The sequence below is a fragment of the Aplidium turbinatum genome, chromosome 2 (genome assembly GCF_918807975.1).
Source record: "Aplidium turbinatum chromosome 2, kaAplTurb1.1, whole genome shotgun sequence".
Taxonomy (NCBI): domain Eukaryota; kingdom Metazoa; phylum Chordata; class Ascidiacea; order Aplousobranchia; family Polyclinidae; genus Aplidium; species Aplidium turbinatum.
In genome coordinates, this window is record NC_137473.1 from 37152027 (window position 1) to 37179576 (window position 27550).

Consider the following 27550-nt stretch of genomic DNA (forward strand, 5'->3'; position numbering starts at 1 on the left):
ACCTTCTCGCATTTGGTAGTTCAGCTGATTGAGGGCACCAAAGATGTAAGCTAAATAAGCCAAAGTAAGGATAAAACTTGTCCTCAATGAATGCCGATGGTTGTGACTTTTCAAAAACTCTAATAATTCTGTACACAAAACAAAAACGCGATTCATCACTTTTCCCCTCAATAACCATCGTACTTCAGTGTGGTTCAAAAATATTTCAAAAAACATTCTCTGATATACCATTCATAGGCCGTGTGTTAATGTTTCAGAAGATGTTCGCGCCGAACCCCTGAAACAGCTTCATCGAACCCCAAGGGTTCGATCGAACCCTGGTTAAGAACCACTGGTCTAGAGTAATAGTCATAAATGTGTTGCTCTTCTGTTAGCGAGGACACCTAGTGGCAGTATATAAATTATGCGATATCTTGAAAACCACTTACCCAATTTTCATAAAATTGGTGTCATTTTTCTCAGCATAATGAGAGAAATAAAATAAGCCAAGAAAAATATTGCATGGTTCCAATGCCCGTTCGAATTATAATGAAATGACCCTAGCCCTAGATGGACATATATCAAATAGTTTAAGAAGGTTTGCTTTAATCTATGTTTCAAAAATATTTTGCAGGTATTATAGGAAAAATCGGCAAGAAAGTACCATTAAAAACTTTCGTACTTGTGTTACAAAGAGCAAAGGCGTAAAATTTTTCAAGAAAACAACTATTATTGCTGATTTTGAAAGCAGTTTCAACTAAGAATTTTCACTCACCAGTATATGCAACTTGGTTAATTAGTAGCTTCCATATTTGAGTTGTCATGTAAGTATTATATTTTATTTTGTTATCAGATATGCTATGAGTTGGGCCATATGTGGTTTGGGCCATAAAATTTAGTTTCCTTTAACTCCTTCATGACCACAGACGTGCCTATACATTCAGGGTGGAATGGTTAAAAATTTTAATGATGGTTGAAACATTTTGTGCTTAAAGAACTGTTTTACCTTGAATGCATGAGCGCATCCTTGGTCGCCATGGCAAAATTCCTAAGAGGTATACACACGTCCGTGGTCGCAAAAGAGTTAACATCTGGAAATAATGTCCTCATTACTCAAATTCAACATAGTTATTTTAGTGTACATGAAATATTTATTTATACCATGGTCAAACTTTTGAAAGCAAATCCATAGTTTTAGATTTATCGCAATGCTTTCAGTCTATTCTCACTCTGCCATATGTCAGGATGTGACAGGAAACACTTGTGATATTAGATGACATCCTGTTCTCGAAAGTTAGATTTAGTCTTATATTTCCAGTATCTTGGGTTAGTGCAAAAACTAGTTATTTCTGAGTCTGCAAATTTGGTTTCAAAGCTTTGTTAGGTCATGTGTGAGTCACTGGAAAATGGTTATACAATTTCGATTAATGGGACTGGTAAAGTGTTAGAATTATATAATTAAATGTTAAAAAAGGTGGTTACTTTGCTTCTAATCTCTATGGTTATCATGCAGGCCTCGAAATTCGTTTTTGTTGACGCCGGACAAACGTGTCCAGTCTGAGCAGCTATCTCGGCGGACAAATTAAGTCTTACGGCGGACACACCAGTTTTAACGTCGATCGTCATACTTAATCCCTTTATCTTGATAAGTCTTCGCCATTTGAGAACCATAGCTACGGTTTAGGCTTTTTAAAATTTCAGCGAAGTCACTCTGAAAGGCTTTCATCAGACCAATGACGTGCGCTTGACGCCGTGTAGCTACTAAATATGATGATGATGATGATAATATGATGATTGTTAAAAACTTAAAGTCTATGGACTTTTTGTGTCTGATGCAAATAAATAATAAAAAAATAATCCGCCGCATAACTGATTAACTTCCACCGAACGAGGTCGTGTGGCTTCTTGCGTCACAATGCTCTGGGCACGAGTCGGAAAACTTCTACACTAACGCGTAACGCTACTATTTTCTAATGTACAAAGTTTCACTAAGCTTTTTTCTTTAGGTTTATTTTTGCGTGACATGTGAGCGAAAGTGACGAAAAGAACAAACAAAACATTAGAAAAAGCACAATTATTTTTTCCCCTCTCTGTGATGCGGTCGCCTCTCCAAAATAGTATCAGTATTCCACGAGACCACGGCAGGCTCGGAGTTATAATCAGCGCAGTCAAGGCCATTCAAACAAATGCGCATGATTAGAGCTTCAATAACATCGATCTTCAAAGACGTGCGCCAATCTCCACGAGATCACTGCTTGTCGTTAAGATACGTGATACCAAGATCTATTCCGTGTCTTTTCTCCAGACCGGCTAGTTGAGGGAAAAGCGTAAATGCGAGCTCTTCTTTAGCGATAAAATATGCGATTTCAAACAACCTCTTAATTTTGATTTTTTTTTTGTCACTCATATTGTCGATGGCCTTGATGACCGGAAATTGATGGCTTGGGGTAAACGATGTGTTGTGATCTTTGACAGAGCTAATCCTTACATTTGTTGTTCCTTTAATATATGCGTCTATCACCACTAAAATTCCTAGTAGTAGGTTGATCGCCCTCATTCTCACTTTCAGAAATTTCCCTGGGCCTCTTCTTTCTTACTGTAATACCATAACTTAGTTTTGCGGCATCTTGCTGTAGTAGCCTATACTCTTATAATCTAACTTTGTAACCAACCTTGCCTTATCAATATTACTCGGAGATCAAAGCCAGACATTGTGACTTAAGACTTGAACTAAGTTGCGTGTGATTAGTGTAGAAGTACCGGTACTCCCATCAATTCTTAGCTAAGAATTCACCTCTGTTACGCTGATTCAATGTCATTAATCGTTGAAGCAACGTAAAATTCGAAAGTTTTTCTGCTTGAATGGAAGCTAAGAGATACAGTATTAACTTTTTCTAGATGCGCGCTTGGAATGCGATAATTTCGCATTCCCAGCGCAAATTATATTCTTGCAACAGTTGTTCGTGCTATGCAATGACGATTTGTATCGCCAGTTTCTGCGATATTTCTCGGCGGACAAAATACGGAATGGCCCGTTTCGGCGAGTCCGATTCGACGAGTCCGATTCGACTAGTCCGATTCGGCGAGTTCCCTATTCGGCGAGAGCCTTTTTCGGCGAGTGCCCTATTCGGCGAGTTTTTGAAATTTTTAAAAGGAAATTATCGGGTACCCTAGCCTCATAGGCGCCGACTTTTCATAAAACCTTAGGGCGAGAAAGGTGATGACGTCATAACCGTAACGCTATTTTACTCAATTAAAATAGTCTTTGATTAAGCTTAGTGTCTTGTTTATATTGACAAATAGGTCGCAAACCGAGTTTATTAGAACCGCTGCTTGAAAGGATTAGTTTTACGTATAGTCGTAAAAATGTTGATATTGTTAGCTCATAATTGGAACTGTTGGAAAACAAGCCGATTCATTTCCTTTTCGTGCGAGTGAACAACAACGATCAAGACAGTGAAGTTATCGAAATAAAACGCAAAAAATCATGATCTCAAGCAGAGTGGAAACCCGCTATCAGTTTTATTAACTTCGTTTCGCTAATTACTTACTTTCAAAGTGTTAACAACGGCGAAGTGTTTTCTCTTCTGTTTTTTATCAAAAGTCTTTGTAGTCTTTTATTGAATACAGTAGGGCAGTAGGATATATATTCGAGTAAAGGTCTAGATGTTCGCAAGTGATTTTCACCTCAAAAAGGCAAGTTCAACTAACACAGGACATGCTGTTGTCTCCAGCTCGGCAGTTTTCAAAATGAACGCACTAAAAATCATTGTCGACGTAGATTACGGATTGTGAAATCGCGTCGGCCTAAGTAAAAGTTTTGAATACGTTTATTTGCAGTGATTCAAACTTAATTTTCAAATTCAATGATTTTTTGTCAATTCTAAACTTTATGCACTTGTTGAGCTATATGCAAAGCTCACGAAACAAAACAGAAAGAGCTGTTTTAAGAAATCATTTTTTTATTTTTGCGTGTAGGATATAATCGTTCTTATTATTACGTAACATTCCATGATCGTTAAAGTCGATGTCAAACCTTAGCGGCCGCATAAAACAATGTCAGGTTGGCTAGGTGATAATAGCGGTAAGAGACGTCGTTAATGCAGGCAATATCTGCGACCAAGACCATTAAACACCTTTTCTTTTTATCGGTTTTCGATTTAATTCTCACACATTGCGAAGAAAACAATGCGTTCTGTTGAATCATAATTGTCTCACAGCGGAAAGACCTCGTTGAAAATAGCGCGTCTAATTTAGCTGGTTTACTGAATATTGCCGTGAATAGTTACGTGACTATTCCAGCAGCGTAAGTTACTCTACCATCTGCTTTTAATTTCCATACCGTGTGAGAAAGCCATGCGATCAGCTGCTGTTTTGCGGGCAAGAGCAACGCAGGCTTTTCTTGCTTTCGGCATTCTTTAAGTCCGTTTAAATTATCTAAATCTCTTTCGCGAAGTGTTTTAACTTTAAAACACCACTTGTAATCACCATTTTTGTTGCCCCTCAACCATAAATTTACGGGGGGCGCCGGCCCCCCCGGAAGTCGGCGCGTATGCCTAGCCTAATTACAACTGCCGTTTTTACATAGTTTTAACGTCGCTAAACGTTGAAATCGTGCAGAAAGGAATAAAAATAAAATGTTTGAACTATTAAATTAAAATTCGTCATGTCAGTTCAGTTGTTTTTATTTTTGACCATCATATCAAAAACAATACACGTCGACATAGCAAAGGTGTAGAAAAAGGTAGAAGCGACAAAACGCGAACGTTAAAACGTGCTTGTGACCGAAGTATCATAATTATTGAGTTGAAAGAAATTTGGCACGGTCGCAACACCTTCAGAAAAATTTAAGATATGAAGGGAAAATAAAACAAAGAAAATGTTACAAAAAAAATCATGCTTATGTGTATAAGTTAGTACTTTTGAATAGTTAAAATGATTAGTTTGGATCAACAAATGAGAACCCATTGTAGTAACAGAATGAAAAGGCTAACCAAATGTGTGGCCTATCGTTTTAACGTCGCTAAACGTTGAAATCCTGTAGAAAAGAGAACTTTGCTGACTAGGATACGTTGAAACTGAAAAACATTCACAGAAGCCCTACGATACGTTGCATTTTTAAGATAATGTATTCAGACGTTGAATCAATGTACAAATAAAATGTTATGCTAAATGGGTTCTTGGAACAATTCGAAGGGCTTCTGTGAATGTTTCTCAGCTTCAACGTATCCTAGTCAGCAAAGTTCTCTTTTCTACACGATTTCAACAGTTAGCGACGTTAAAACGATGTAAAAACGGAAATTTTTGCTGGTTGGGATAACTGGGCTACGGTACCCGATAATTTCTTTTAAATCCAAGCTGTAGGCCACACATTTGTTGATCCAAACTAATCATTTTAACTATTCAAAAGTGCTAACTTACAGACATAAACATGATTTATTTATTTATTTTTTTGTAACATTTTCTTTGTTTTATTTTCCCTTCATATCTTAAATTTTTCTGAAGGTGTTGCGACCGTGCCAAATTTCTTTCCATAGGCGCCGACTTTTCAAAAAACCTTGGGGGGCGAGAAAGGTGATAACGTCATAACCATAGCGCTATTTACTCGGTTAAAATAGTCTTTGATTAAGCTTAGTGTCGTGTTTATATTAACAAATAGGTCGCAAACCGAATTTATTAGAACCGCTGCTTGAAAGGATTAGTTTTACGCACGCAGTACGCCTAGTCATAAAAATTTTGATATTGTTAGCTCATAATTGGAACTGTTGGAAAACAAGCCGATTCATGTCCTTTTCGTGCGAGTGAACAACAACGATCAAGACAGTGAAGTTATCGAAATAAAACGCAAAAAATCATGATCTCAAGCAGAGTGAAAACCCGGTATCAGTTTTATTAACCTCGTTTCGCTAATTACTTACTTTCAAAGCGTTGACAACGGCGAAGTGTTTTCTCTTCTGTTTTTTATCGAAAGTCTTTATAGTCTTTTATTGAATACAGTAGGCTATACTCGAGTAAAGATCGAGATGTTCGCAAGTGATTTTCACCTCAAAAAGACAAGTTCAACTAACACGGGACAAGCTGTTGTCTCCAGCTCAGCAATTTTCAAAATAAACGCACTAAAAATCATTGTCGACGTAGATTACGGATTGTGAAATCGCGTCGGCTTAAGTGAAAGTTTTGAATACGTTTATTTGCAGTGATTCAAACTTAATTTTCAAATTCAATGATTTCTTGTCAATTCTAAACTTTGTGCACTTGTTGAGCAATATGCAAAGCTCACGAGACAAAACAGAAAGAGATCATTTTTTTATTTTTGCGTGTAGGATATAATCGTTCTTATTATTACGTAACATTCCATGATCGTTAAAGTCGATGTCAAACCTTAGCGGCCGCATAAAACAATGATGTCAGGTTAGCTAGGTGATAATAGCGGTAAGAGACGTCGTTAATGCAGGCAATATCTGCGACCAAGACCATTAAACACCTTTTCTTTTATCGGTTTTCGATTTAATTCTCACACATTGCAAAAACAATGCGTTCTGTTGAATCATAATTGATCTCACAGAGGGAAGATCTCGTTGAAAATAGCGCGTCAAGCCGTCTAATTTAGCTGGTTTACTTAATATTGCAGTGAATAGTTACGTGACTATTCCAGCAGTACTCTACCATCTACTTTGAAATTTCCATACCGTATGAGATAGCCATGCGAGCTGCTGTTTTGCGGGCAAGAGCAACGTAGGCTTTTCTTGCTTTCCGCATTTTTTAAGTCCGTTTAAATTATCTAAATCTCCTTCGCGAAGTGTTTTATCTTTGAAACACCACTTGTCATCACCATTTTTGTTGCCCCTCAACCATAAATTTACGGGGGGCGCCGGCCCCCCCTGAAGTCGGCGCGTATGTTTCTTTCAACTCAATAACTTACTCCGGTTACAAGCACGTTTTAACGTTCGCGTTTTGTCGCTTCTACCTTTTTTACACCTTTGCTATGTTGACGTGTATTGTTTTTCATATGATGGTCAGAAATAAAAACAACTGAACTGACATGACGAATTTTAATTTAATAGTTCAAACATTTTATTTTTATTCCTTTCTGCACAATTTCAACGTTTAGCGACGTTAAAACTATGTAAAAACGGCAATTATAATTAGGCTACGGTACCCGATAATTTCCTTTCAAAAATTTCAAAAACTCGCCGAATAGGGCACTCGCCGAAAAAGGCTCTCGCCGAATAGGGAACTCGCCGAATCGGACTAGTCGAATCGGACTCGCCGAATCGGACTCGCCGAATAGTAGCAGACCCGACAAAATATGACCGATCTAGAGGGTACTTCCCGCTGACATCACATGCTGTGACGGCGGACATGTCCGCGGTGAATTTCGAGGCCTGTTATCATGTTATAGTAATGAAAGTAACAATAAAAATAGCTGCAATCTCTGTTATCAATTATGTTTTTGATTTGTTCAGTCTTGTTGATGCTATCATGTGATAATAAAATACTGCAATTCTTCTAACCATGCACAGTTTGTCTTTGTTTTGATTTGACTAAAGAGCATGTCTATATTTACAGTGAGAGGTTACAGTTTGTTTTAATGTTGCATGCATTTTTGTGATACATTGCTAGTTAAAATGCTTCATCATTTTTTCATGTTGCACTGTGTAATGTGTGTATGCATGTTGTGCATATGAATGATATTTTTATGCTAGACAAACAGGCATAATATGAGAAATTCTAAAGCGATATGGATGTTGTAAACTGCAACTTTTTAACTTGCTCATATACACAATTTTATACATATATTATAAACTTGCTACAATTGTGTAGTCTTTTCTTCAGGTATTTTTTTTGAAATCTATAAAAGCTTTCATTGTATTTTAATATATTTTACAATGCATTTTCGTGCCCTGCATGCATAATTGCATATACTTCCATATACCGGTATATGTGATACATGCATGCAATGTGTTTGCATGGTATGAAGTTAACATTATAATAAAGTGTGCTGTCTAGTCGTTCAATAGCAGTGGTTATATATTCAAGTGCATGATTGTGCAGTGTCTAAATGTCAGGAACGGTGAGCAGTTAACTAAATCGACAAACTTATCAGTGAAAAGTTAATATATAGGCTATAGCCTACCATAAATAATTATTGTCTGAGTTTTAAAAATATTTTACTAATCTTTATGCAGTGCTTTTGAGACAATTAGTGGCAGATTCATAGATCATGGCTGGATACCAACCAGTTGACACAAGGTAAAAAGTAATCTGTTTTGGCAACTGTTCATTTTTTTTACTTTTTATATATATATATTTTTGTCAAAAGCTGATTTTTATTTATTGTGAACACATTTTTACAAACATACATGATCGCTACTCAAGAAGAACCATATTTAACAGCCAAAATAATGACAGAATGCCCACAGTTTGTTGCTGCCAGGCAGTGTTAACAGTGTCATGTGTCAATGTGTCATGAATTCATCATGTGCAAATGCACGCTAACTATTCTGATGCTTTTTACTTATTTTTTATATAGAATATTTCGTTGGCATCTCAATGCAATATTTATTCAATCCATGGCCTGGATCAATCCCAACAGTGAAAATGAATCTTTTGCACCTAAACCTGAAATCCTAATTGATAAACTGTCTCTTAGAATAAATGTTGCAACTTTTAAAAGATTCTCATAATGATTGATTGGTAGTTGTTTTCATTTAGATTTTGAGGGTCTACAAAACGTATAAAAACATTGGATAAATTTCTTGTTGTAGGCTTGTTGCATCTCACATAAATATTCAAGTACTTCCCTTGTTGAAGATTTTCCCTAAGTTAACTTACTTATGCAAAGATGCATGTGTGTTGTGAATTCACACCAATACATAAAAGAAAGCATGGCCATCACTTTGCTTCACTTTTGTTTTTTACAATTTAACAATCTGTTTCCAAACTTGTCATAATTTGTCTTGAAACGTTTAAATACCATCAATGCTTTGCTGTTTCTTGCTTGGGTACACATTTGCATACCTTTATCTAAATGTGCGATTGTGCGTGTTGTGAATAATAGTGCTGCTTTAGTGTACAACTCATTGGTTGTGTGATTTCAAGTTCATGAGTTAAGGTTCATGTATAATAATCAATCCTAACCAATACCTTAATGCATTAATATGAGTGAGATCACATCTTGCAAGTTAAATGGCTTACCGAAGTAGTTTCAGAGAGACTAGCCTTTTAGATTTGTTATTAAATGTGCATTACATACGGTATTGCATTTGTTCTGTCGCAATGTCTAGACGCTTTCTATTTTTACTAACGGCTTGCTTTTCATTAGCAAATGATGATAGTTAACATGGTGTCATTATTATACTTTTAGATTAGACATATTTTATTGTATAACTTTGTTCAAATAAAATATATATATATATAGTTAACTCATATATAAGTTAAATAATGCGAATGAATTTATGCAAGTTTTCTTGCTATAATATCTATATATGCTGTATTTCAAATGCACACAGAATAGCTTCTGGTCTTTGTTAAATTAGCCATGGTTGTCAAGTAGTAGTAGTAGTAGTCCAGTTTTAATTCGGTGATGTCCCCGTTACCGAGGGTGGCCGGATTCACCTCCAAGTGCCGCAATCGTCTTCACAAATACATTGTTATTCGTTATTTTCAGGTCTTATGGTGGAACTTCAAATCCGGATGCTCCTCAGCCATCGAGTGGCTCATCTAAGAAATTGCAGCAAACACAAGCTCAAGTTGATGATGTAATAATACTTTTCATTTTTTCGAAAATGTTTTTGTTGTTTATTTACATTGTCATCTTTAACGTTTTGAGTTACTGTAATAGACCTACTGTATTTGTTATGTGTTTCCAGTGATGTACACTTACAGGGTCATCAATAATTAACGTTACAAGAGATCCAATTAAAAAACTGGCAAAGGAGGCGAACGTGGCCTGTGGAACCATGTTCACAGTTCTCAAGGATTTAAAGATGAGTCCATTCAAACACATGAAGAAACAGCTGCTAAATGCCGTAATATCATTGAGAAACGTCTCTCCAGAGCCAGACTTCTGCTCTCACGCATTGAAGGAGGAGGCACGCTGCCAATTGCGAAGTCTTGTGTTCAGCGATGAGAAGAAATTTGATGTCCAGCATCATTTTAACAGTCAGAATGATCGTATTTGGTCAAGAGATGGTGACGTGGAACCCCAGGTAATCACTCGGAGATAAGGGGCAGCATCAGTGATGGTGTCAGCCCCAGACAACGAATCAGGAAGGAGTCCATTGGACCAAGGAATGAAATTGAACCAAGAAAACTACCGAAATGATATTCTTGAGGGTTCATTTTTGCCTTGGGCAAAGAAACACTTCAAAAAACGTATATTGGTCATTCCAACAAGATTCCGCCCCTTCACATAAAGCTAAGAGAACACAATACTGGCTTGCAGCCAATGTGCCGTTCTTCATTTCCAAGAAAGAATGGCCTCCTTCATCCCCAGACCTGACCCCCTTAGACTTTGGCATCTGGTCTTACCTGGAGAACAAGGTATCGACTAAACACCACCAAAGTTTGGAAGCGCTGAAGGCTAATAATCTGCATAAAGAATGGACCTAAACACCTCAAAAAGTTAAAATATCCGTGACTCTTGCAGGTCCTTTTCAAAGCGTCCCGACTTGTTATCGACGCAAATGGTGGACACATTGAGTAAAACTTGTTTTTTCTAAATATTTATAATATTTATTTGCCAATAATATTATATGTTTATTATTCAAAATTTGTCTACCATTTGTTAAATACAGTTGTTTGAAGTTGTAATGTTAATTGATGACACTGTATAAATAAACAAAATGTACTCTTATTTTTCAATATATCCTCACTTTGCCTTCACCAAACGCCTTAATCTGTTGTGCACTTGACTGCATGAGGCACGTATGGTGTTTGATGATATTTTTTCCCAACAAGTGCGCAATTTTGCCTTCAGAGCAGGAACGCTTGAATGATTTAAGGAACAGGCTTCACTCTCCAAGATACTCCATATTGCGAAGTCCATTGCGTTTAAATTGGAGAGGATGGTGGCCATAATTCCTTTGGTCAAAACCCTGCCGTATTCTACTTACACCAACCCTGGACAAGATTCGCTGTGTGGAACGTAGCCCCGTCTTGTTGAAGAATTATTCAGTCTTCTCCAAATGCTGCATTGATCCAGGGAATTAATTATTCCTTCAACATTTTCAAACGTGTTGATTAACCTATAATCCCTCTTCAATGAAGAAGAGGGGAGTTTTTTCACCAGTTAAAGTTACCCCACCCCAAACCATCACAGAGGCTGGTTTCTGTCTCCGGAACATCAGCCTTTCATTCACTGGCGTACCGGTATCTTCTTTATTCTTTGCATAAATACGGTTATTCTGATGATTATGCACAGCCTGGACATTGAATAACTTTTCGTCTGTCCAAAGAATGGTGGTTGCGTGCCTCATGCAGTCAAGTGCACAACAGACTAAGGCGTTTGGTGAAGACAAAGGGAGGATATATTGAAAAATGAGAGTACATTTAGTTTATTTATACTTTTCTTTATATGTGTAATTTTTTTCCTGTTTGGATGTATATACTGTTATTTCAAGAAATATTTGTCTACACTTGACTTGATCACCCTGTGCTGTAATACTAAAGTGGCAAACTTAATTTAGAAGAATACTACTTAAACCCTTTAACCTTGTTTTTATATCTGATATATTCACTGAACTGCAGCGTGTAGCCAATAGCCATCTATCAATACATACCAGTTCTTTTTTATTATATTATTATATATCATAGGTCGTTGGCATCATGAGGACAAATGTTGATAAAGTTTTAGAAAGAGATCAGAAGCTATGCGAGCTGGACGATAGAGCTGATGCTCTTCAACAAGGGGCCTCACAGTTTGAAACGCAAGCTGCCAAACTGAAACGAAAATATTGGTGGAAAAACTGCAAGGTAGTCGATGTGCAATTGAAAGTTGTAAATGCAATGTTATCATGAAACATTAACTGTAATGTGGTTTGTAGGATAATTTTATTCTTCTCAAAGCAAAATTAATTTCTTTGTGATGGCAACTGCAGAAGTTGTGCTGAAGTAAAACCAGCACAAGAAAACTTTGTACATCAGAAAGGATTAATTGATGGTGATTTGATTTACAAACCTTTAGTTAACTTGTTTAAGGTTAGGCATAACATTCTAACCATGATGTTTATTTAAAAAATAAATACTACCGTGCGATGATTTGTTGATAATAATTTCATCCAAACTGTCTAATTTTCTTTAACAACTTTGTTTATCACCTGCAGATGATAATCATGCTTTCCGTGGTTGTCGCAGTTATCGTACTAGTAGTGATCAGTAAGTAATGAAAGTGCATTGATGAAGGTGTCGTGGATATCAGGGTCTGTTGTCGTCCTCCTGTTTGTTGCACATTGTTCACAATAAAAGGCCAAAGTCTTTTTATTGCATTTATTGAATGAAACGTTTTAGGGAGATATCACACAGTATGTTACAACACCTTGAACAGGATTCGCATTCTTTTTCAAATTAATTTGATAGTCTTGTTGAATTTAGTGCAGAAATTTGGTGCTTGGGGTTTTGCAATTTCAATTTTCGTAGATTGTGATAACAGATTATGACTGATCGCTAACATTTATTATTGTGTGTTTCAGACTATTTTCAAATAATAAAGTTTAAAAATATATCTACAAATTAAAAACTAAAGGATTTTTTTTATTGAAACTGATGCTGGCCTTCTCGTGAACTCGTTTTGCTCTGTATTTTTTTTTAAAGGTTGCAACACAGCAATTAGCATGGGGAGTCGACAGACCTTTCAATCCAAAGCAAACACAGCACTACATTGCACGTTGTTGTAATGTTGTATACATGACATCATTGTATTTACTGAGTGTTGTATATTTGTTGTATATTTACAGATGTGGGCCATACTCATCGTTATCATATTAGTAATTATCATCATTATAATTGGTAAGTTACTAAAATTACTTTAAGTTAAACATCCGTTTTTAAGTTGTTTACATCCGTGTTTAAGTTGTTTTAATAACAACTTCCGATATGAAATCCGTCGTGACATTTTGTTTGAACGTAGAATATTGATTTTTCAAAATATTTTGATAAAATTATTCTTTCGTTGGAATTTCCTTCAACACTGAGGGTTTCATTGCAAATCATTTCACGGCTACGGAAAAGTGTAGTGAAGTAAAAAGGCGGTATTGTAGTGCAGGCTAAACATTGCATAGCGAAGTCGAAGCTTAACGTTTTTCACCTCCACTTCAGTCAAAGTCCTTCTGTCTATGTCAACTTTGTCACGGTGTAACTATGAGTTATGAAGTCATTTTTGCTTTGTATTCACTATAATATAATATTAAAGCGCAGTGATCTGAACGGCTTCCTTTCTGTCAATGCACGTATTGACTTATTTATGAGATCAGTAAGGTGCCGCCGGGGCTTGGTCGTTTCTTTGATTCAGTGTAGGCAACTGACTACAACGAACGTTACTGACTTGATTTCAGCGCTTCCCCTGCTTGCGTGTTTGTTATTATCCATCCGAAACTAGCGTTCTGCAGGCATATGTTCAGTTGCACATTCACATCATGGTTTGCTTCCAGTTTGAAGCTCGAATTATTTTGGTTAATTTTTGCCTAAATTCAAAATATAGTTCTCATCGACTCGTATGCTTTGTGAACTTACTTCCATAACTGTTTTCTGCTGTAAATCGCTGTGCTGTGAACGAACTTTATCAACACTATCTGGTTGTGAAAAGTGTAGATAGTTCGACAGGTGTTAGCATGACTGTGTGTGTGTATACTGTATAGTTGGCCATGTTATCAATAGGTATCGTTGAATTGACGTGAAATTAAGGTCTCTCCATACTTGCACTTTGGCTTGTTTCGTGTTGTGCTGCTGACAATGTTATCAATTTTGTTCAAATTTGAACTATCTTTGACAAATCTACTTTCTTTTCCATACATTCGAGTGGGTCATGCGGAATGAAGGTGTTGCCATTCGCTCTTTTTTTCTTGCAGTTGGTTTCTTATGATTTTAACCTTTTCTTGAGCATCGATTTTTTTCTACAATCGGCTTAAAGCAGCGTATAGAGACGATGAGACGCGTTTTTTACCTTTGCAATTGCTTGATTACTTATCGAACTCTTAATTAGGTCGTTTCAAATTTTATCGATTTGTCCTTGCATGTGTGTGGAAGGGGTTAGGTGATTGGCCTTTCCAGATAAAAACAATGTTTTAACGTCTACGCACGTTTAATTAATGTAAAAACGAATCGATATGCAGCTTAAGTTGCCTTGCCTGTTGCAGACAGTTCGAATAATCTTCAGAGCTTGGCATGGCATCTTTTCAATATGGATTTACACGCCCTACTGTCTTTGCTAATCGGGAATGATTCCTACCAGCTGCGGTTAAAAAAGTGCTTTTAAACTTGTCAGTTGTCACTAAAATCCTGCTTTTTTATACTTTACAGAAAAACAGACACGGTAACTAGGCTGTTTTAATATCAAGTCTTTCACAGTTTCTTCATTATGGGTTTGCCAGTATTGCTTTTAAAATGCTGTTGATGGTATTTTATCAGTCGGTTTGAAATCGAACTAAACCACATATTTTTGTGTGTAAAAATTTAGCAAGTAAAGCATTATGTCACAACATCAACCGTTGAAAATTCTGGCAAGAAAAAGTTGCCTTGAAATTTACATACTGAAACGCTTGTTCAAGCACACATTATGGTTTCTTGTAATGTGATTATACCAATATTTTTTTTCTGTTCGGTTAGTAGCTGCAGCATATTGTACCTACCGTATATACTCGAGTATGTGGTCATTGACATTCAGTGAGAAAATTTCGAAGTAGAGCAACTTAAGCTGCCCCAACCATCATGGTGTTACCAACAGCCGATAAACCACAAAACAGAAAGTCAACTATTATTTATCGCAATAAAAAGTGAACTGGATAAATAATACGCTCAATTCACGAATGAAGTCTTCCGCTGTGAGATCAATTATGACACTACAGAACGGATTGTTTTGTTATCAGATGCACAAGTAACTTGTAAACAGCAACGTTAAACAGAAACCTGCTTAACCATTGTTGAATTGTGTGACGTTTTCGGACAAAAATCGAATAGCCTACTGTAAATAATTGTTGACAATGGCACAGCGGTAATATTTATCTGCGACCAAGACTATTTAAACATCTTTTCTTTTATGATATCAGTTTTTTTTTTCATTTAATTCTTACACATTTCTAGTAACTTTACGTGTTATGTGTTGCCGTGACAAAAATGTCATAGCAAACTTTATCGCATATTTTGCTGACCTAGTTTTGTTTGAAATCAATAGCTTTGATTGTTTGGTCTTTCTTCCAAGGCAGCACTTTTCCAGCTGTTTTAAACTGAACGCTCACACCGCGAATTATGCTTGTCGGGTTGGTTGCTGAACACGCTTTTTTTAACGTCTACTCTATAGTCAGGTTCGTTATGTAATTTCGTTCAAATTTTTTGGAGATTAGCAAACCTATACATTTTCGGAAAGCTTAGACCATGAGGAATCCGAAAAACGTTGATTACATTTGCAGAAATGTCCCCATGGCCGCCATTTTGAATTTTCAAAATGGCCGCCGCAGAATATATATTTTGATATATCTCGGCTCCTAATAAACTTAGAAACTTTATCAAACATGCTAATTCTATATTTTAAGGGTCAAGAAATCCATTAGAAGCATACCTAGATACCAAGCGTTAAGTGCTTTGCAATTATCCGCCATATTGGTTTTCAAAATGGCCGCAGAAATTATATTTCGTTACATTACTACTTATATACAGTGTTACGTCGTGTCTGTCCGTAATTAAGTATAAAAAATGAAAATAATGAAATGAAAAAGTATTTATTCGTATTTGTTGTCCGCGTACTGGAAAGGCACCACACAATGGAACAATCACTGTAGTGTATCAGAAAGCAAATGTTCCAGGATAACTAGTCGCACCAAAGCTCGAACTTACTGCAGGTAAGAACTTATCAATCCTTCCATATCATGTGCACATTAAGCCATGTGCCAAGCCAAAACCAGAACTTGACAACAGAGCACGGAGGTTTGAGGCCAACACAACAGGCGTTGCTCAGTCAAATGAACTGACCCAGTTAGGGTGGGTCACAGCATGTACTTTGTCCAGAGCAAGAGAAAATGATAAACAGAGCAAGATTCCCGGATGGGCAGAATACAAGTCACTCATCTCATCTTGCCAACCACTCACTCACGTTGGTGCACTGCCACTGCTACCTGAAGTTGCCACGAGTGGCCTACTATGCTGACTGTGATTCTACAAGTAGACTATCCCAGCAGAAGACGTTAGTCGTTGGTCAGGGGTACTCAACTGTGATAACCTTCGACATGGCCCTCTACGAAAAGGCAGTATAGTTGCTAGACGCAAGGGTCGACCTGAAAAGAGAAATTGTTTCCAGATTGGGTGAGCTGCATGCTGTGATGGCTGCACTAAGAGCTCTCGGAACTTCCATAGAGAACTCTGGGGTTGATGATGCCTGGATCGAAGCCGATGTGTATAGATCTGCGATCACAAGACAAATTCTCAAGTGTGCGCACTACAAGAGAACTCTTCGTGCACACATCCACACTTAAATAGCTTTGTAAAACTGGCCTTGGATCAGTTTTTCACAGAGAAGCCACATCTGAAGATTATCTGCTCAAAATCAGCAGATAACGTCCAGAAGGCATGTACATCGTTATCTGATAACAGAAACATTACTCTTGAATCCATCTCGACTGCTCATGACCATCTGGAACGAATCCTCATAGATGAAGATGTGATGCAGCAATCGAAAGCATGGAAAACGGAAAAGTCCTCTAATGCGATGTTCAAGTCAATGATGAACTATGTTCACTGTGAGGAAACAATCTTATTATTTGTCGAGGCGTCCCGGAATGCAGATCTCAATCTCCATTTGCAAGTTGGTGAAGAACTGAATAAGCCCTAGATCGGATAAAGTACAAGCGCCTTTGGCCACGGTATATTGCAGATATGCATGACCTGAAAATCAACCACCCAGAGACTTGGTGTGAACTTCAAGAAGGCAATGTGTCTGTTACCAAGGGTGAGATTCCATTTGTGTCCATTGGTGCAGATCGTGCATGAGAGAAGTTCAACAAGATGATGAAAGTCCGCTCTGGACTAATTGGCATTCTAACAACACGAATTAGGGACAGTAGAATATCGGAAAGCGCAACTACATCCGCTTTTGGCTTATCCGCAACACTAGAAGGGTTACGATTTTTTCTGATTTACAAAATAATGTACATTTTATAGGTTATATAAGAAAAATGAAGTTGGTTTTAAAGTAATTTAAGGTTTTTAGTTAAAAACAAGCGAGCAACAAAGCGTGAAAAAAATGTCAAATTGGCAATTGACCCTTCTAATGTTGGCGGAACAACGGAGTTGCGCGTCCCGTAATCTACCGTCCCTAAACACGAATGCCCGGCAACGTTTTCCTGGCTGCACCAAAGATGTTGCGCCTCTGAGAAAAGTTCAAAGAGCAGTTTGGAGACACTTCTTCCAAAAAAAAGTCACCCTGAAGTACAACCAGCCATTGTCAGGAAGGAGCATGAAGCTGTTGACAAGATAAAAGCTACCATACTGAGTCACGGAAATCCATTCGCAGTTGAAGGTGATGAGTTGTATAACTTCATCACACACGCATGTGTTCCACAAGAAAATGTCAAACAGATCCTGACCGTCGATGAGCAGGGACAACAGCTCTACAAAGAGTATGCTGCAGAACGCATTAATGGCGATGTCAGCTTATGGGCACCAGTTAAGAAGCAGAACAACCCCATGTACATGTCAAAAAACAAGTAGGAAACAGTCAAGGTTCGTGACCAGTCGGTCGATCTGAAAGAAACAAAAGATCCCTACGGGCGCTTCATGGTCCTATCCAGATCAAGCCGGGACATTGACCAGAAGAATGCTATCAGTAACTATGAGTTCACCCTCACACCGAGAGCACTATTCGCTCCAGATGGATCAGTTCTACCGTGCACTGATAAATCAAAGCTCATCCATTGCCTGCAGCATCTGGTTGAAACTGATGGAACAGAGCATGATGCGCATGAACCAGCATCGGGTGGACAGAGAGTTCACACTGCTAATGCAGAACTGTTACCATCGGCATCGCACATGAGTCAGAAAATTGCCATTGTCAATAGCATGGTGGTCGTCCAGAAGATAACTAGAGCAAGACGACGAAAAGACAAAGATCCCGTCTAATACCAAATCATGGATGACACCAGAACCAAGCACATATACCACTGAGTAGGTTCCTGTCCCATGACCAAACGAAAGCAGATTTGACATAGTATCTTGCTGAAGAAGTAATCGGATACAACAAGCATTCTCCAAAGCTGGTGATACTTCAGCGTCAGGCCACACCAGAAGCAATCTTCAAACATCACGTTTGAAGTGAACAATCACGAAGCTGACACCTTGATGATCTGCCCCCCAGCATCACAGCGGAGTCTTGGTGCGCAGTTAATCTTCTTCAGTCTGGACACAGACGTTCTTGTCCTTGCTGTTGCAAACTACGACCAACTCTGCAAACACTCGTCCATTTCCATGCTATCAGGTACACTGGTGATCGCACCAATATGGAGAGCTGTAGGACAAGAGAAGGCAAAAGCATTACCCGTATTCCATACTTTCAGTGGAGCTGATAATGTTGGCAGATTCTCAGGATTGGATAAAACCAAGTGGTTCCAACAGTAGGCTACTTGAAGGCAGGAATGGAAACAATCAGTGCACTAATACACTTACCTGAGGACAGCACACTATCTCCGAATGTTAAAGAAATGCTGGCAGCTTTGTCTGCACGATATGCTGCCTGAAGGGTGTCCACATAAACAACAATCCATAACTGAGGTGGCACCTGTTTTGCAAGAACTTGGAGGCAAATCAAAACTTTCCTCCAACAATTGGTGCATTAGAGGAGCACATTGAATGCGTGCGAGTTCAGAGTCGTGTCTGGTGCCACACTAACTGTCATGTGGCAACAGCTCCTTCATCCACTTCGGCATGGCTACCATCAGCATGGAAGTGGGATTTCACCTATCACCACAAAGATTCTACCTGCACCACAAGCCATTATTCAGCTAGACCGATGCCAATGCAAAACCAACTGCTCAACCCAGAGATGTTCGTGTCGAAGGAACAACTTGACCTCCACCGACTTGTGCCTGTGCGGGATAGACTGCGAAAATGACGTTGACTGTAATGCTGGAAATAAGACTCAGGACAGCAGCTGTTGGAAAATGTTTGTCCAAAATATGACAGTGGCGTGCAGGCTTGCTTCTAATGATTTTCTTAGTCAACATAACTTAGTACTAGCATGTTATTGTTGAATGTAGTTTATATCTCAACTAGTAATTAGTAATGTAACGAAATATAATTTCTGCGGCCATTTTGAAAACCAATATGACGGATAATGGCAAAGTGGTTAACGCTTGGTATCTAGGTATGCTTCTAATGGATTTCTTGACCCTTAAAACATAGAATTAGCATGTTTGATAAAGTTTCTAAGTTTATTAGGAGCCGAGATATATCAAAATATATATTTTGCGGCGGCCATTTTGAAAGTTCAAAATGGCGGCCAAGCAGACATCTCTGCAAATGTAATCAACGTTTTTCGGATTCCTCATGATCTAAGCTTTCCGAAAATGTATAGGTTTGCTAATCTCCAAAAAATTTAAACGAAACTCTTTTTTTTGACATAGTGAACCTGACTACTACAAGCGTTGATTCAACGCAAAGAGTGATTGGCTGTTTGCTTTGCTGACTGATTTCTGTAATCAACAGAGATTTGCGTGTCACTTTTTTGTTCACGCAGTTCATTATTTTGTTTGATCATTTCGGCATTCGGCAATTGCTAACCCTAAAAAAAGCGAGTGATAAAAGGTCATGCAAAGGAACCGTAATGGAGACAAAATCTTGTCCCATGTAGGCCTATAGGTTGAGCCCTGCTTTTTGAGGTGAAAATCACTTGCGAAAATCTCACCTATATTCGAGTACGGTATACTATATATACGGTAGTCGCCGAACTGAAAAATATACTGGAAGAATTATAGGCTATGTCCTAGTGAGAAAATTATCTATATTTTAAGCTGATGTACTTTGTGAACAAATGAAAAAGTACAAGGCTTAATATGTATATAAGCTATGTGAGCAGTTTCAGAGAAACTTTATGAATTATTTAATTTGGTTTTGCTTGGATAATTATATCACTATAGTAGGCCAGTAGGGTAGGCTACTACTGTGTAATGTGCATTGGACGTGTTCCACACAACATAAAATACTTCGCTCTGGAGTAAGGGTGATAAACCTATTGACATTGCGGGCAATAATGAAGTTCTTTCTGCAAGCGCTGATAGGATGGTCATTTTATTGATTTTTGAAATCTTTTCGTTGAACTCGGTTGATCTGGGAGCGCGACGGTATTATTCCATAACTTTCTAGTAAAGTCATTCCAAACTATGTCATGCCTAGTCTGCAAAGAAGTTTACAGAATAGTGCCATTTTAGTAATCTTGTCCCTGTTGAGTTTTGTAATTTTAAAATGTTGCATTTGAGTTTACATCCTGCTTTTCTGGAAATTGTTTGATCTTCTGTTACTTTTCTTGTTACATCTGGTCTTGCGCAGTTGCCGATAAAGTTGTTTTCTGGCAAGCGATTACCGGTACCAAATGAACACACATGGTTTGGATAACGTTAAGTATGGTTTGTTTCTTGATGTCCCTGCATCTCAAACCTTGTAGAATCACCAAACATTTTGCAACTTTTTTAAATCAATGACATGGTGATAGTTGAAACCGCCCGTAATGCAGTGCACTTCTTAGTCAAATAAATTTCTTTTAATCCACGTAGAGTCGTAGGCCGGTATACACAGGACTTACCAACGTGCAAGGTACAAATTTGACTGGAGGCTGATTCTACACTTTATTAGTCAGAATCGCTGGTACAGATTGCTAGTGTGACTAGCAGTTGATAGATGTAGTCTCTTGGTATATTTTACGTGATTTTGGGTTACTTTTGTGCTACGGTGGCCATGCAAATACTGAACTAGATTTTAGAACTTGTGGTGTAACTCCGAAGAGCATCTGGTAATAGAAAAAGAGTTGCCATTTTTTAAAATGAAACCAGGAGTTTTACAGTGATTTGAGATAGAGGGGGAGTTAATCGTTTTTTTTTTAAATTTAACTTTAGCCCTGGTTTTGGAATACAACAAGACATTCTAAGACCTCTGAAAGAAAAATTGAAATTTTTGTCCAAAACCCCCCTTCGCTACCCTGAAAACTACTTTTCGTGTTTAATTGCCTAATATCGTATGGACGTCACTTTTTTGTTTATGGCATTTAAAGTTAAAATATTATTTGTTACAGTACTAATACACAAAAGTCGCTATTAGCTTGTTTTGTGATGACAACTGATTTAACTGATAAAACGTCTTTTGCTTCGTCTTCAAACACTTCCTTTGCATTTTCGATTCAAGCTCTCATTCTGAGATTCTCCGGTTAATCCCTCTCCATCTATTTATCTATATTATCTGCTGGTTTCAGCTTAAGCACGTAAATTGACTTCACTTAGCTTCTGCTGCGACAACCAATTGAAAACTTCAGGCTGACAACTGATGCTTAAGAGTCAAGATGCTTCTCAACAGCAAGTTGTAAAATGTAATGGATGTTGTTTGTCGTATCCATGCTTACACCTGGTGGTTAAAGATTTACATTAAGTGGACGGGAAGGCAAGGAAGCCAATCTTTATGTCCACCTTCACTCCTTCAGGCATGCCTTTAAGTGTCCTGCCAAAGACACAGCCGCATGTTTTTGAGCAGTGTCGAACCGGCGCCCTTTCTATTGCCGTTCGAGGGCTCTCACCACTCAGGTATGCAGCCGACGACGAATGAATGTTTGTTGACGCGAAGTGGTTCTTGAGAAAACTCTATCTAAAGGACACCACGCAATGCGCTGATTCTCTGAAGTGAACTTTCAGAAGGTCTTTCCTTGAATTCCATTACAATGCACGGCATTGCACTCCAGGCAAGAAAAAGCAAAATTTAAGGAATAAACAGTTTTTTCTATAAACCTGGAGAGGGTTTTCGACGAAAATTCAACAAATAATTTCTAGAGGTCTTAGAATGTACTATTGTATCCTAAAATTAAAATTAACCGCCTCCCTATTTTAGATTCAGAAATTACACTTTAGTTATTTAGTTTCTCACAATTATCATTTCGAAGATATATAAAGGACATTTAGCGTAAAGTTTAAAATCAAATTTACATCAGCTTCCGCCCTTCAGTCATTATTATAGTATATATATGTACTGCAAGTTTGTAGGTTTTTAAGACCTGTATATGCAATATGCATGTGGTTATGTTTTAAATTTTAACACACAACCTGTAGCTGTTGCTTGGTAAAAATGTTACTTCTGTTATAGAAGTCTCGTATTATTTTTGTTTGTGGACGTGGCTGCAATGCTGGGATATAACTGTGAATGTAACAGTAGAAAAGCCATATTAAACGTTGGAAGTTTGTAATTTGCATTTTTCCTAAGTTGGTTTTTGAATAAATACGACCCTAAGTCATACCCGAATCGAATTTAGGAGCACAAGTTTACAGAAAAAAACGTTGCTTCTTTGAATATTGGGATTGTTTAGTAACAATTTGCAGAATTATCAGTATCGTTTGTTAGTTATCTACTTCAGCATGGACGGAAATTATCCCGGAAACGTCATTATATACAGTCGTGTGTTGTGTCTCTGTGCGGTGTGCATGTTTGTGTCTCTTTCATCAGTCATCACAAATGAAAAACTTCTATTTAAACTACAACCGAACACAAATAAACCAATTCAGAAACTCTGACCGTTTTGCTTTGATTCAACGTGTACAGACATTGAATCGATGTAAAAACAACTTGTTTGCTGATTGGGAAAGCGTGTTGCAACAGAACAACGTTGCCGCAAATGTATGTGTGATCGCTTGGTTATAATTTTGTAAGATCACTTTAAACTGTTTTGATCTAGCAGTAAAAGGGAAGTGCTTTTCAATGCGCTGATGTTATCATTCACTGTTGCCTTGTAAAATTGCTAATGCACTTTTATTTTCTATGCTTGCTCTGCAGTCTACTTTACCACGAAATAAGCTACAGGTACAGGTGATTATGCAATACATTGAGTTTCGCTTGTAGCAGCATGATCGTTGTTTACTACACAAATGTAGACACAAACGACCTGTTTTAGCCTGACATCAGGCTAAAACCAGCAGCATCAGGCTGAAACAGGTCGTTTGTGTCTACATTTGTTCTGCAAACAGGCGATTCTGCTCATGTCGTTTAGCTAAACCCATCACAATAAGTCTTGAACTTGACACCATAAACCAGGCTTTAAAAGTGCACATATTAATATAAAAACTGAATTACGTATGATTATTCCCAATGTCATTTTTAAGAACTTTGGTTTTTCGAATGCCGTATTAGTAGTTATAAGCTCAACTTCAGTGGAAAACATTTACATTCTTACCTAACATAACCCATGTACTATGTAGCCTTACTGTTGTGCAGTGTGCACTAGTATAAAACTCAGTGTTCATTTCAGTCACAGCAGTGGTTCACATATTCTTTGTAGTCATGGACCTCTTTGCAATACTTTCTGTGGACCTCGCTATAGTTCAACGTGAAACTTGAAGCCGATGTTATGCTGCTTTGCAATTGTGTAGCATGTTAGTGCCTGTTAGAATTGCTTTAATGAATAAGAAAAGGTTGATGAACAATCATTAGATCAGATATACGATAAACTGTACTACGCAAGAGATGTTGAACAGTGAACACAAGAGAGGACAGACCCCAAGAGCCCCGTGAACCCAGAGAAGGGGCAACGACGTGCTCGACCAGTCTTGTCTGTGACGCTTCAGTCCATCGCTACTCGACTTGGTTGTGCTTCTGATGAAAATTTTATGAGTATCATGTTTTTTGATTTGCCTCAATTATCCCAGCAGTTAAAGATAAAAAAAGAGTGGTGTGTTTAGATATGCCGTGTTGTTGCATCACTCTTTGAAGTAAAAGCGGGTCTGAGCAATTTAAACTATGCTGATTTTTTCACTTTCAAGCAAAATAGTTAAATCGGCTGAATGTTGTTTTGGTTTTAAATAAAACACACACATCCGAGACATAGTAATAGTTTTCGTGGCCGTTGTCTAACCTTTATGGTTTCTGATTGCTGAGGCATGAAATCGGTCTCGGCAATGCTATTGTTTGGATCAGAAGTGGATCTAAAGAGGGGAGGAGGCGATCGCTCCCCTAAAACACAGAGTATCAAGTTTATTCATGGTTATTTGTAATGTCGATCAATGTAAACCTATAGGTATTGTGTTTTGTTAAAATCACCCCTCCCTTAGGCTACTTGCTTGATTCGCCCCTGGTTTAGATATGCAATCTGGAAATCAACTTACCGAAGAAAAAATTTATCACTATTGAAAAAAACTTTGTTGCTTTTATTTTGTTAAAAGGTACAGTTCGTGCATTGTTAATGTTAAAGCAAGAAAAGAATAAAACAAAATAATTTCAAACTTATTTTATTTTGATTTCAGTCAGTGTCGTCACATCACAACAAAAAAGCAAATGATCTTTTCACAACTGACAAGAAAAGAAGTAACATACCTGCCCCATGCAAGTATTTTATCGAAGTACACTTTCTGATAGCTGAAGACTTAATGTTTTTGTATGTTTCACATATCTTTGCAATTGCTGAAGTATTTGCTGTTTTTGTTACATGATTATTGTTGTCGTTGTATTAACTAGCTTTCTCTGGATTCACTCTTAAATCACTAAAATAGTTAATGACGTCACGTAAAGATGTACATAGTACAGGTTGGACTTGTAGAGGTTTCATTCAATTTACTGGTTCTTCCTGAAAACATAAATTATTTTTCACTGAACATGTTCATTTAATAACTGGTTCCGTGTAAGCAAAATTACGAAGACTTGACGTTCGATATTTGTTGGAAAAAAGGTTTTGAAATTAATTGGAATTATTGTGCTGTTTGATCAATGAAAACTGTTCAGCTTTTATCTAGCTCTGAAATAAAGGAAACTAAAATCGATATTTCGACTACCCGCTTTGCTGTCATCTTAGCTAATAAAATCAATTTTTACTCATATGTTCAATATATACAAGCGTTAAAATCAACGTCAAAAAATTGGGTTTGTTGCCCTTATCTTGAAGCCTAAAAGTCATATAGGTACGCCAGTTTTTATTTTTAACGGTGGTCAAATCCATCTCAAGTCTAATTAAACCCACAAACATGCAACATTCTTGTACAGTAAATTAACATTGAAAAAACTGTTTTAGCCCAAATATTACCCCTTTGTTTTTTTCTTTTAACCTAACACGAAAAGATGTTAAACTGCAGTGCTCCTGTTGAATTTATTTGATTGATGTTTGCCGACTGTACTTCAACTTCGAATTGTCAAATTTTATCTCAATGGGAATTTATTTTAAATCACCGTGCAATTTGTTCTTACTCAGTCATTTCCCTATATTTGATGCAGTATAATGATATATTGTTTGTGCAAACTACGACTCTTTAGGGTCCTCTTTAAAAAGCGAATACGAAAAGAATTGTTCTGGTATCAGTATTGTGATGGAAGCAGTTTTATATGTACGTACATGTGCACTTCACCTCTGCCATGTATGTTTGTCGTAAGATCGCGTTGTTCGGTTCATGACGATACAGGTTGTAATCTCAGATCTGTATCAATAAAAAAAAAAATTGTATTGAAATACCGTACTTCAATTTATTAGGAGCATCCAACGTTACTTTTTAGACCAACGTGGCAAAATAAAATACTAATTGGCCTTGCTGGTAATATCCTCTTATGCCCGGCAATCGTCATCAATATTTCAGTGCATCGCTTTTATCAAAGTAATCGTATTGTCCCAGACAACAAAATCGTCAATTTTTCATTGATTTAACGTTTAATGACAGATTTTGCTCTCTGAGGTCTTTTTGTGACTGCAATATCTTTTGTGTGTACGGAGCTATGTTTAGGTAAATGTTACGTACATTCGACGTAGCATAACTCATGTTCATCGTTACGTCAATTGCTTTTTTGGATAACTTGTCCGATTAATCAAGCTAGCTTCACAATGTAGATATTAACGACCTGTTTTAGCCTGATGCGGCGAGTTCGCTGTGGTAACACAGTTTCGAAAGCTAGTGCAATTCGCCATTACCACTGCGAACTCGCAGCATCAGGCCAAAATAGGTCGTTAATATCTACATTGTGAAATCAGCAACAATCATGCTGCTAAACGCGGAATTCAATCTATTCCATAATCAAGCTATCAGTGACGTTGATTTAACTCATAAAAGCTAAAAATTTGAAACAAGATTGGTTTGCTTTGTAATTTCAACATCAGATCCAAAATATCATTGAAATGTCTTGAAGTTGTCTCTCGATTTTGAGACTTGTGTCATTGATTTAGCGTTATTTGCCTATTATTATTACGTTACTCAGTGTTTGGTATAAAATAATTTGATTTGTAAGTTCTATGTTGTTCTAAGTCCCTTCACACCCATGTAGATTAAACCGTAGCTGTTTTATGCACTTTTCTGCATTGAAAAAAAGAGTGTCCGACAAATTGTTCGTAAGCAATTGTTCGTAAAACAATTGTTCGTAAAATTAATTCTTCGTAAAACAATTCTTCCTAAAGCATTTTTTCGTGCATGCTGTTAAAATTTGATGCATACGAAGAAATGCTTTACGAAGAATTGTTTTACGGATTTCATTTTACGAAAAACAGTTTACGAACAATTGTTTTACGAACAATTGCTTACGAACAATTGCTTTACGAACAATTGGTTACGAACAATTTGCCTATAACCGAAAAAAAGCAATGATGAAATTACTGCTGACACCTTGACATGGTGCGGTTGGAGTCTTGAGAACTTGAAACATCGCATTGTTTCATCATAGATTTTTAGTTTGCAATAATATTGTTTTGAAATGTATTCTATCGTTTCTATAAATTTGACATCTCACAATTTATTTTTCATAAATATTTGTTTCACATGTTCTGCTTGATTTCAAGTCAAACGTCCCAATAATTTGAAGAATATCTTTAGGGTTTGTTCAAATGTCATAAAATGCTATTTTTTTTCACCCCTGTATGAAAGCCTATCAAATATAACATTTGTCAACTACCAATCTGATGCAGCCTTTCCAAGGCCATCATATGATGCTTGGACACTTGGAGAGCCTGGGAACGCAGAAAACAATAGAGGTTGTGTTGATTCTCGATCAATGTTTCGGAAGCAATATTCATGGAAGTAGCCCATGGCAAACCTAGACACTTCTAACTATCGCAAGTTCTTTGTGCAAGCATGCATGCGTTTGTAATGTCGTTCATCCGTTGTACTGTGCCAGCTTGCTTGTTGTCAATATAACTTTTCTTGTGTTGACTGAACTATTA

General features: G+C 37.3%; 1 protein-coding gene across 3 annotated transcripts; it reads left to right on the top strand.

Annotated features, from left to right (window-relative positions):
* Positions 1 to 318: 318 nt before the first annotated feature.
* On the top strand, positions 319 to 27550 carry LOC145765499 (vesicle-associated membrane protein 3-like). 3 transcript variants are annotated; one of them, XM_082577327.1, is made up of 7 exons: positions 319 to 803; positions 8169 to 8232; positions 9650 to 9740; positions 11797 to 11955; positions 12306 to 12357; positions 12936 to 12987; positions 24666 to 27550. In XM_082577327.1, the coding sequence occupies exons 2-7, from the start codon at positions 8204 to 8206 to the stop codon at positions 24772 to 24774; spliced, it is 492 nt and encodes a 163-aa protein (XP_082433453.1). In that variant the 5' UTR covers positions 319 to 803; positions 8169 to 8203; the 3' UTR covers positions 24775 to 27550. The 3 variants fall into 3 exon arrangements, with proteins under 3 accessions (XP_082433453.1, XP_082433455.1, XP_082433454.1); XM_082577329.1 differs by lacking the exon at positions 12306 to 12357; XM_082577328.1 differs by lacking the exon at positions 8169 to 8232.

Bases quoted from the DNA above. Each gene is read 5' to 3' on its own strand.
- LOC145765499 (XM_082577327.1), top strand. From the start codon at position 8,204: ATGGCTGGATACCAACCAGTTGACACAAG. The intron at 9,741-11,796 runs GTAATAATACTT...TATATATCATAG, and splicing joins CACAAGCTCAAGTTGATGAT to GTCGTTGGCATCATGAGGAC. The intron at 11,956-12,305 runs GTAGTCGATGTG...TATCACCTGCAG, and splicing joins ATTGGTGGAAAAACTGCAAG to ATGATAATCATGCTTTCCGT.